Source organism: Haemaphysalis longicornis, unplaced genomic scaffold (assembly GCF_048455015.1).
Source record: "Haemaphysalis longicornis isolate Haplotype H1 unplaced genomic scaffold, Haemaphysalis longicornis Haplotype H1 scaffold_9, whole genome shotgun sequence".
Lineage (NCBI taxonomy): Eukaryota > Metazoa > Arthropoda > Arachnida > Ixodida > Ixodidae > Haemaphysalis > Haemaphysalis longicornis.
Genome location: NW_027526460.1, coordinates 21,253,145 through 21,264,173, shown reverse-complemented (window position 1 = coordinate 21,264,173; position 11,029 = coordinate 21,253,145). Strand labels below are relative to the sequence as shown.

Below are 11,029 nucleotides of genomic sequence, written 5' to 3'. Positions count from 1 at the left end.
AGGAACAAACATTTCTGGAAAAAAGTCCCCCACAGAAAAAGGCCCCCCAAAAGGAGCCACAGTGGGTTAGGGGGGCTGAAGGAAATTGAGGTGGGTGCGTATCAATGCTTGTTTCAAGCAAGGAGTATACAGTAGAACCCCGATGATACGTTCTCGGTTCATAGAATTTCCCAGTTACTACGCTCTCAATTCTGAACACTAAAAATTCCCCACAGTACATTTCTTACCAGATAGTTCGTTTTCTCGGATTGTCGTCGTCTCATGTCACTGTATTAAAACACCGGGACACTCGTTTACGCCTTGCGCTAGAGAGCTTTGTGCTTCAAAGATAAGAGACTTGTACAGCAAAGCTGTATACCTCTACCCCCCAATGGTTTCATCTCCGTTGGCAAAAACGCCAAGACGCCAAGAATACACTTATACACTGCATGCTTCGCCCCTTCCCAGGCTACATGTTAGTTGACATGGCCCGGGATTTTTAAAAATATTTTTCTCCTACAAAGTGCAAAAAACGTATTCAAACACCACCAAACAACACCCTTGCTTTTTTTTTTTTAACGTGTCAACGAGGTTCTACAGTACATGAGAGGGTTGAAGCTTGAGTGGGTTGGTGTACAGCAGCAATACGATTCTGCAGCACCCACAAAAGAGCTCAAGGTCTTTTAGGTGTCCTCCGTGAAGGCTAGCTGTGTGTTTGTTTTTCTAAATGTGTCATTATTGCAAAACACCATGACAAAACAGCGTGACCATGATAAAATGCCCGTGGAATAACTGAGGCAGAGAAGATACAATGGCTGGGTGATTCGTACATCAGCATGCCATCTATTGATCTCTGGGAAAACTGACTCTGGTGTGTTGCTTCGATGCATATTGTCAGTTTTTTTTTTTGCGTCCAGAGTATGTATTTATGGTGCCAGTTTTGCAAGCAAATGTGAGTTGAAGTCAATGCCTGTCCTGTATCCTTTATTTGTTAGCAGGTGGGCAGATGTGCTGGAAACATTTTTGTGCAACAATTTAAACTGCAATATTTTGCATGCACTTGCAATAGCTGCTTAAAATCGGGGATCAGGAATACAGAAAAATACAAAAACACCTAAGTCCTCAGTTTCTTGCAGGCCAACGTGATGAATCATAAGTTTTGCAGTATGAATGACCACCCTAAAGATTAGCTCGAGAAAGTTTGCTTCTCATGCCAGTGGTGTTGGCAACAATCTTTCTTTTCCAGTGTGTAAAACCACAGAACAGGGAGGATTTTGGTAAAACCAAGATGCGTTGATAACGTATCCTAGTCCAGTGCCCGTTCCTGATGCCTTGAGTTGTTGGAACTTCATGCGGAATTGTGGATTCCACAAACTACAATACACTCAATGTTCGTTGTGTGGGGAATAAGTAAGCATCTTGTGTTTACGAGACAAATTGACGAAAAAGAAAAAGGCCACAATTATAACATAAGACATGAACTGGCTTTTTTCACCACCACTGCTGCAAATTCCTCTGATCGTGACACTGTGCTAACCATGTTGCATTAAAACGGGCACTTTTGGTGTGCCACTGAGTGCCATATCAATTATACTAATGATTATGGCTTAAATGACTGTGGTCAGCACTTTGTCTACAATGTTTATAGCTAGAACACTGATGCACACGGCATTAGCCCAGCAAATCACATTGCTGAAGCACTCCTACTCAAACTAGTACAGGTTACAGCGAGCCCTAGTTTAAAAGGACACCGATTGCTATATAACATTTTGTATTAACTAAAAGATCACACATTTTGTCGCTCTCTGGCTTTCATTTGACAGCCAGAAATACCTTGTTTACCAAGAGGTAATTAACCAAAACTGGCAACTGTTTTCCTTCCATTTTTTGCACATCACATGGGCTTGCTTTACTCAATTGTTGCTGTCTTCCCCAAAGCCCGTTCTGATTGGCTATCACTTTCATCACAAAGACTGAAAGCCAATGAGAAAGGGTCTTTTTAACACCACATTGGCATGGATCGAGCTCTGCCAAAAAAAAAAAAAAAAAAAAAAAAAAAACACCTTTGTGGTGCTGGTGCCGAAGTGGTGCCAATAATATTCACTCAGTTGGCCATCAATAAAGTTTATGTCCACCATGGCAGTGTAGCCGATTACGCTAATAGTCTCTGATGTTACCAGCAGCAGTTCTCAGCACGTCACTGGCTCAGTGTTTATTTCAGAAAAATACTTGAGCAAACTCACCCAATCCCATTTCACCATTCATGATGTGATGTCACAAATTGTAGTGCAGGAAAAGTGTGAGGTGGTATTTTTACGCTTTTGGCATTTTCTACCTAAGCAACCGCTGCTGTGCTGCTGCTGGAAGTGGTATATTTGTACGCATGGCACTCTATTCTACGAATGTCGGCCAATTTGCTTGTAGACTTTAGTGTTCCTTTAAAAGAAATACATTTTTTAAAAAATAGCTAGACTGGAATACCCAGAGCCATGTTTGAATTCAGATTAAAAAATTTATGTTTAGAGTAAACCATTAAAAATGTATCCCACACAGCTCTCTTCAATAAAAATTGTATAATACAGTTGGCTGGGTTGCAAATAAAAAGTTGGGGTGGTGAATTGGGCTAGTTAGTTCATATTTACAATTCAAAATGGCCCAACGACAGGACAAGTGTGTTGACACTGCTTTTCCCATTGTTAGCGCTGGCTTGAAACTGAAGCCAGTGTGCATTTTCATGCACGAAAAGATAAATGTAAACATCACGATTTAGACAGATTAGGACCACTTGCAGTAGCTTGCAGTTTCAGCACTTTTCAGTATGTGCAAACTGACTGCTTCAGTGCGAGCTTTTCAGGACACTGGCAAAGAAGCCTGCAGGGAAAGGAGGCCAAATGATTTCCCAACGTTGCCAGCAAATCGCCTGCCATGCACACGGAGGCTAACACGTGGTTTGCTTTGGACAAAGCAATGAAAACAGCGCAAATTCCTTGGCCATGGGTGCAAAGTTCAATATAATACCAGTTGAGAAAGCAACATTCTGCTTCATAATCTAAGCCTTGTGTGCATAACCCCTTCTTAGTAACTAAAGGGCAGGCATATATATACTGGCATGGCATCTAGGGGATGAAAACTTAACTCTGCTAATCTGAAAAGCGGGTATTATTGAATAAGTTGCATTATTACAGGCAAACGTTGAGTTCAGAACTGTTCCCTAATGCTTCCATGGCATTTCCTCTAAGCATAGTGGAAGCAGCCGCAAGGAGCTGATTGCTACTTCAACTTTCAGTTGACGGATGGCAGCCATGGGAACCTGTGCTGAATGGCTGCTTTCTAAGGCTTTCCAGGGGCCTTCGAATGTGTTGTCCATCGAGTGGCACATCGGCTATTAATTACGCGTACTTGTAAGTAACCGCTCAACTGTCACTCGAAAGTGGCCGTTTAGCACAGGCTCTCGTTACCCCAAAGCAGGGGTCAAACCAAACTGCTTTTTCGTACACAGGACCAGCCAGAAATTTTTTCGGGGGGGGGGGGGGGGGGGGGGGGGGTATGGATTTTGGGAAGGGGGTAGTTTTGCTGAAAGCAACAGTAAGTATATTGCTTACGTGCTGTCTGGAAAAGATTTTGGGAGACCTTCAAACCTCCCCTCTGGGTACGGCCCTGCACAGGACTATAGGGAGTTCCCAAACTTTGTGTCTGTGCATATCTGTGAACGTGCGTGTGCGACTTCAGCTACAAAACCATGACTAATCAAATGAAGAAACAGGCTCTGTCAAGTTCCAGCCTGAAGCAGCAGTGGCAGCAACCCCTTCACTGTGGCCTTAATTCAGCAGTTTTGTGATCCTGCACAAATCTATACTGGGATGTAAAATTGGGGCCAGTTGGTAGTGGTTCACTATTACTAGAATGCATGTAAAAACAGAGCATGGGGTGCTCGCCCACTGTGGTTCTCCCTTGCCTCTCTGCACGGTTCGCAAGTAGTGTTGACTTTTTTTACGCTTGCAATTTGCAGAGAAGCAAAAAAAAAAAAAAAAAAAAGCGCTGAAATTTCCGGATCTCAATATGGCCCTATTATTAGGTTGGTGTGGAATGACACACCAACTTAACCAGAGCCACTACAGTTGAACCCCTTTATAAGAGACACATAACAAGGAGCATTTCTGCCTCTTATACGAGGTGTCTCTTATAAGCAGGGAACCATTTTTCACTAACTGATCAACCCATAGTTTGATGTGGGCACCATACAACTAAAATAAGTTCAGAAGTTCAAAGCATCTTGCAAGAATTGTTCTAATTTAATGTTTCGCCCCCGGAATATATAAAATAGTTGAATCTTTGTTGCTTCGTGACAGTATTTACACTGTTTTTTACAACAGATTCTACAAGCTTTCTCTCCTTTCACTGTCTGCGGAAGATAAAGAATCATAGAAGTCGAGTTCCCAAGCGTGATGAATAGCCAGAGCACACAACTTCTTCCGCTGTGTGCTCTGGCTATTCATCACGCTTGCAGGACTCAACACCTGCGATGCTTCTTGATTGGGAGCATCGCGATCAAGAGAGGCCACCGCGCTCCCGGTATTCTTGGCTTGTGCAGTCACCTGCATGCGCGGTCGCGCTTGTATGCTTGGTGGTAAGCTTTAACCACTTCTGTACGTTGCATTTCCATTGGCAGGGCTTCTCGTCATTGTTTCATAGTTGATCGAACCACTCTGCATTTGCTGAAATTATAATAAATGGCGACTGCGTGTGTCTGTCGTCCCCCTTTGTCTCCACAACGGACGCAGCTGCAGTTCACGACTGGTGGCATCGCATCGAAAGTTAAAATGTCTAACAAGCGAGATTGTTGGCCAATATTCAAGGATAACTGGTCCTTTACAACCAACCATGTGCTACATCTGATGTCTGTTATAAAAGAGGTCAAATTAATGGGAATGGTAGGGCAGCCAACCATGTGGGAGAATAGTGTCTCTTATACCCATCTCTTACATCCATGTCTCTTATAACGAGGTTCAACTATAATACGTTCAGTACCACTGTGCGTTACGAGCCATACATCTGTAACAAAAAACTTATTTCTCTACTCATCCTAATTGGCCCTTGTTGGTCCACTGAGAGCCCCCGCAGGCTAAACAACAACAACAAAAACACAGCAAACACATTTCCCCCAAAGGCAGTGGCTCAGGAGCCCTTGAAGAAAGCTGCCAGCAGGGGCACAGTCACAGCAAGTGCACCGTACGCGAGCGCCACCATGGCAAGCGAGTTCACCTTCATCTTCCACTCCAGCTGCCTCTGAGAGTCGGCCACTATGTCCCGCACGTCTTCACCAATGTACACGGCTGCCCTCCTCCCCTCTCCCTCCTCGTCCAAGGCCGCCCCCGCAGCCAGTAGGGCCTTGATGTCTCGGGTCTCCCGCTCCAACAACTTACGCTGCTCCCTCACCAGCACCACCACCTCTCGCATCTGAAGCTCAAGATCAGAGTCGGCTTTGTCTGCGGCCACAGCTTCGGACGGCACGGTGGCAGCCACGACCGGTGCGGCACCGAGCAGCTGCCTGACGTCGGCCACAAACTCGAGGATCTGGTCCCGGTGCCGCTGGAACTCGTCCGAGAGGCTGAAGACCAGCCGCTGGACCTCCGGCTGGCTGGACGACCGCTCCACGAGGTCCCTGAGCTGGTTCAGCCGTATCCGGTTGTTCACAGTGGCCCCGACAATGCCAAGGACCGCACCGCACACAGAGCCGATGATGGACCAGTACTTGGTGCGCTCCCCCTGGGCGCGCTCTTTCTCGTGGCTCTCCCGGAGTGCCAGGGAGAGCGAGGCAAAGTAGTCTCGCTCGGCCTTCTCCAGGTTTTTGAACTGCTCGAGCATGCTGCGCTCTTCCTTGATGACGGCATGCTCCTGCAGGAGGGAGACAACACCGTGGGTGCTGCGTTTACACGTACACACTGCAGAAAAGCAATCGTTTTTCTTTTTTAATGTGGCCCTGCAAATCGAAGACTAGATGTCACTTTCATTGCCTAACAGGCATAACGCTTTGCGCCGACTGTGCATTTTTGTTTTTTGTTCTCATCTGCACAAGCTCAGGGTGCCCAGTCCAACATGCACATCATAAGGGCTTGGGCGTGTTGGTACACAGTAATTACAAGAAATGCAAATACAGACAGCAAGAATTAAGCGAAGTTAATAGAACAACGGAATAATATATTGTCTCGGGAAGAAACACAATGGCTCGTATGGGAATGAAAAAACCCAGTGCAGCTTCGGAAATGCTAAAGACGTTCATCTAAACTTAAGCCAGGTAGGATTCACCAGACCCAACCAGATGTGAAATGTGCTGCAATATTGCAGGGACATTAAGGGGGGGGGGGGGGGGGCTTAACTATTGTTGTGTACAAATGCGGAATGCAATCAAGGAAGGGACGTTTCAGTAATCACACACAGAAGCTGTGCGTTCACTTTCTTTTTGCTTTTTGACTTCAACAAACAGCTGATCACTCAGGGACAATTGTTTGACGTATACAGGGTAGGCAGTTCACAAACGATGAAAGGTGTTGGTGGAAGAGTGTGGTATCTGATAAGGTCCTGACTGTAGTTTTTGCTGGTTTCTGCAAACTCCCTGGGTCGTATGGTGATGTTTCGAAGAAGAGTTCAGTCGCAGACGCGGCTTACAGGGTTTGCGGGGGCACATTAGATGACAAGATGACCCAGTATTAACTTTTTTGTAGTGCGCTGATCCCAGAGTGCAATTTTGTATTACAGTCGAGCCCACTTATAATGACACCGTTTATAACAATATATCGGATATATCGAACAACTATGGCACCATTCACTTTTGTATGTGTTCTACGGTAAAATGAACCGTTTCTTTCCAGGCTCCAGTGCCGTGATTTCAGATATAATGACTGAATCCGGTTACAGCGTGCACCGAAAATGCGAGCTGCTGCCAGCTCTCCATGTTGAAAACATGCACTGTGAGCCGTGATTCATCTCGCATGCCTTCCACCCCTCAGAAAATAAGAAGACTGTGCCACTTACAAGGAAGCAACAAGAGAAGGAGAGCAGTTTTCCTTCCGAACACCCCTCCCGGTGCCGCTGCTTTGGCATCGTCACTTCGCACAGTCTAGTCACACAAAATGCCAGTCCATTCGTGCCTTGTTCTCCAAATTTCCAAGTAGAGCAGTGTAAACACTGAGATGCACCACGTAGCAGGTATCTGGGTCAGCAAGAACCTGCAGCTTTAGCCCCAATTGACTAGGCCACAGTCCGATTCCGGAATGACCGTTGGACCTCAACATTCTGTCATTCACGGAAATGTAATGGCATGACAGATTTGTGTGTCGAAGCAAGAAAAGCAATTCAGTGAATCTTGACATCAATATCTGAATTGGCAGTTTTGTGGTCTGGAACACCCCAGAATCAGGAAAGGTGAAAAAACATTTTCTTGGAAAGACATCGTGGGTAATGAGGCCAGAAAACGACCTTCCTGTGCTCCAACAGAAATGCAGGTGAGGCACTTGCGCTATCCTCATGTAGATATGCAGTTGGTTCAATACCATTTTCTCCAGTGCAACAAATTTCCGTGACCCGTCCAGTTCGGAGTATGTTCGTTTCTTGTGGATATGCACCCAGGTGTACTTATTTGTGTTCTCACAAATCACATTGCTGAGTTCTACAGCGAAAAACAAGAACCAAGAAATCCAAGGCTCAAAGAAATCGTTTTGCACTACTACACCACGCCCCACATGGATCTACGCTCAGTCGCCGTCTTTGACAAAACTGCTTGTGTTGTGCAGCGAGAGGTACTGTGTCGTGCCTATGGGATGTTGCGACCAAATAAAAAAATTGCCTCCCCAAAACCGCTCATGAACGTGACCAATCACAAAAGTGACACTTACAGCCAAGCTAACGCAGATGTTCTGGCTCGATTGGGGCCCTCATCACTGTTTGCTGAAATCCGATGAAGGTGCGTCCCCTTCAGGACCACTGCTGTTATTCTCCTCCCGAACTTACCCCCGAAAATTCTCAATTCGCGAGAAACAAGATGACTCTTACCAGCAAAGCTTGGCAGCGGGCTAGTTGGCTTCACCTCACCTGTTCTTCGTCTTTTCGTCTGTCTTATGTGTCCCACAGTGTACCTAGACACTTCAGTAGGCTCACGTCAAACCCCGTACGTGCCGACACCATGACCGACGCTATCGCTAAGCTCTCCCGTATCTCCCTTCCAAGGTAAAAAAATCGCTGGCTCTTCAGAAAACAAACCAAACTGCCTGCGCTTCCTAAGCTATGCTTAAACGGGTCATTCAAATCAAACAAAGTTGAACAACTGAACAGGTGTGGTAATGAAACTGTTGAACAGGTTTTGCACTGTTTTGAAGTGCCACTTTTCCTGTTGCCTGCACCACTTCAAAATTCACTAACCTTCTGCCACCCTCGTGGGCACTGAATCAGGGAAGGAAGGCCACAAGTGGACCCTGCTGTCCCATCCAACTAGCATGGCCTGATGCTTGCTGGTCATTTTAGATGGCCCAAAGAGAACCTAGGAAAGGCTTAACTGTGTCATGCATGGCATATGGGCACTCTGCAGAAACAGAGATGCTTATAGTGGGGCCTGAAGCATTGAAAAGATGCTTTGTGGTTAATAAACAACTGAAAGTGAAGAGCCTATGAGTGAAATGAGCAGTTGAGGTCTGGTTATCTTTATTTTTTTTTTTTAGAGCAATGCAACTTGTGGCAATGACCTTGCCATAACTGCAAAGCAGCGGATTGTTTTTAGGGTTAAATGTGCCAATGCAATGCAGGCGATGAGGCACGCCGTAGTGGAGGACTCAGGCTTAATTTTCACCACCTGAAGATCTTTAACATGCACCAAAATCTCATACACATGGGCGTTTTTGCTTTTTGCCTCCATCAGAAAAGCGGCCGCGGCCGTGTCCTCACTGCAAATCAAGGCGTAACACACAGGCATACCTGAGTGATGAGTGTTAGGTAGCGGTCTTCCCCCCTGTTGGTCTTGTCCAGCTCGGCGTGGATCTCCTTCAGCTGGTTCTGGAGCTGCATAATCCGCTGCTGCTTTTCCCTTCGTTGCTCTTGTGTCGCCACAAACTTCTGTTCGGCCTGAGGGGGGAGACAAAGACACACGCTGTGCTACACACAACCAACATTTTCGGGGCCTGGGAAAGGATCCTACACATCAAGGCTGCACCGCTGTTTGATCACATGGCCCTGTATCATGTACAGCATGGGAGAGGGCAACCAAGGGCAGCCATGGCTTGCATTTTAAACTATGGGCCACAAGGCACTTTAACGATATGTCGCCTCTAAAAGCTTATTTTTTTATGTGTGGGCTTACTTTAAGATCTAATGTTTTAGCCCCCATGGTGCAGCACGTTTCTTATGGCAGACAAAGTGCCTCATCAAATGTAGCCAGACACAGACACAGTGCTACAGACAGACAGGCAGCAGACACTGCCTGTGTCTGCTATTTAAGCTACAAAAAGCTTAAATAGCATTTTTCGACTGCCAAGCTACTAAGCAACCTGCAGAGCTTTCTTTCATGCTGGGCAGATTATGAGATACTTTACACGAATCAAGACCCGAGTTACAAAATGGCACATACAATACAAACTGCACTGTACATGTCACATTGGAACCCCCCCCCCCCCTGTCTTACTTCAGATTCAGCCTCCTCTGCCACGTTATCTTTCCCTTGCAGCCGACTGGCTGCATTTGGGTAGTTTTCCTTGATTAAGTTCAAAGCATACGTACTCCCATCCACTGGTACAGTAGCTGAAATGTTAATTCCAAACTCAGTGACTGAGGCACGAAAATACAGTGCATTTTCTGTTCTGAAAGATGGTCAAGGGTTCCAATCGCCGAACACTACACGACTGCTTAGGGTGTGACGTCGTATAGCGTTCTGTTGTGCAAATACGCATAGCAAACACGCAGAAGAAGAAGGCTGAGTGTTTTCTCTTGTTTTCTTTTTGCTCACAAGATAGTAATAGTCAGTGACGATAAGCACAATCGAGAGGGTCGCCTCTTGTGACAATACACGTCTATTACTGGTTGTACACTTCTTCTTGGGCGCATTTTCTAGTGCACCTTTATCCGGTATTCGGTGACAGCGTTCAAGGCCAACATTCGCGGTCGGTGTCAGGTTACCCCGCCCATCACCTCATGCTCATAAAGATACCACGTTGCCAGCTATGCCTTCAAGCCAGGTTGCATTAAGTACGGTGCTGTCATTTTCCTCGCCCATCCGCGTCACTCACTCGCGCAATTATGCACCTGTAGGCACTCCACCGAGCTTATCAAGGCAAAACCGCTAAAGGATTTCGCAAGGAGGGCAACCATTCATCTGCGATTTCCCCAGCATCCTTTCTTCCAACCATGCGAAACTGCCGTAATGTTACCATGTAAAAAAATTAAGGAGACAAGGAGCCCCCTCCGTTTGCTCGTTGTGGAACCAGTCCGTCACATGCGGGCCAGTGTGGTGAAAGAGCTTCTCACCTCCAATACTTTGGTCTGCGCTGCCTTGACTTCAGTAAGCCCGACGACGTCCTCGTAAACGCGAAAAATACTAAACACTTTAGCCGCCAGCGGGTGGGTGTGTTGATACATTACGGGCGAAACAAGTGCCGGCTGTTGTGGCGACAGCAGTGGCCGGCAAAACCGAAGGACCTTGAAGGGAGACATCCCGTAACTTGCTGCACACGGGTGAGTCAGCCAGCGAGTCTTTAACCAAAAGAAGATCACAAAGCGTCGGCTTGGGTTTAAAGGTCAAGACAAAGACCGTGTTTGGTCGTTTTGAACCTCAGTAAGCATGGCCAGCGTGATTTTATAAATTTTTCTACTCGGCCCATTGATACTTGGCTTACAGGCCGGTTTTGTCAGTGGCTAGCTCTGGCTCGTACGCTAATACCATGCAAAACGTGCCAAACATTTTGAGGTAATTTTTTTGGTCTAATAAGCTGAAAGTAGAATTGATAAAAAAATTAAAGCCAAATAAACAACAAAACTTTTTATAAACTTTATTTTTAGTTTATTTAAATGA

General features: G+C 46.0%; 1 protein-coding gene across 1 annotated transcript; it reads right to left on the bottom strand.

Moving 5' to 3' along the window:
* Positions 1-2,439: 2,439 nt before the first annotated feature.
* On the bottom strand, positions 2,440-10,882 carry LOC144152915 (mitochondrial potassium channel-like). The gene is made up of 3 exons (XM_077684474.1): positions 10,486-10,882; positions 8,944-9,090; positions 2,440-5,874 (listed from the first exon to the last, which is right to left on the bottom strand). Exons 1-3 carry the CDS (start codon positions 10,669-10,671, stop codon positions 5,155-5,157), a joined length of 1,053 nt encoding a protein of 350 aa, XP_077540600.1. The 5' UTR covers positions 10,672-10,882; the 3' UTR covers positions 2,440-5,154.
* Between the last annotated feature and the right edge of the window lie 147 nt (positions 10,883-11,029).

Excerpts from the sequence above, each read along its gene's own strand:
- LOC144152915 (XM_077684474.1), bottom strand. The coding sequence starts at position 10,671 with ATGTCTCCCTTCAAGGTCCTTCGGTTTTGCCGGCCACTGCTGTCGCCA. Across the intron at positions 9,091-10,485 it reads CGCAGACCAAAGTATTGGAG|GCCGAACAGAAGTTTGTGGC; the intron begins GTGAGAAGCTCT and ends CTCCCCCCTCAG. Across the intron at positions 5,875-8,943 it reads ACCTAACACTCATCACTCAG|GAGCATGCCGTCATCAAGGA; the intron begins GTATGCCTGTGT and ends TCCCTCCTGCAG.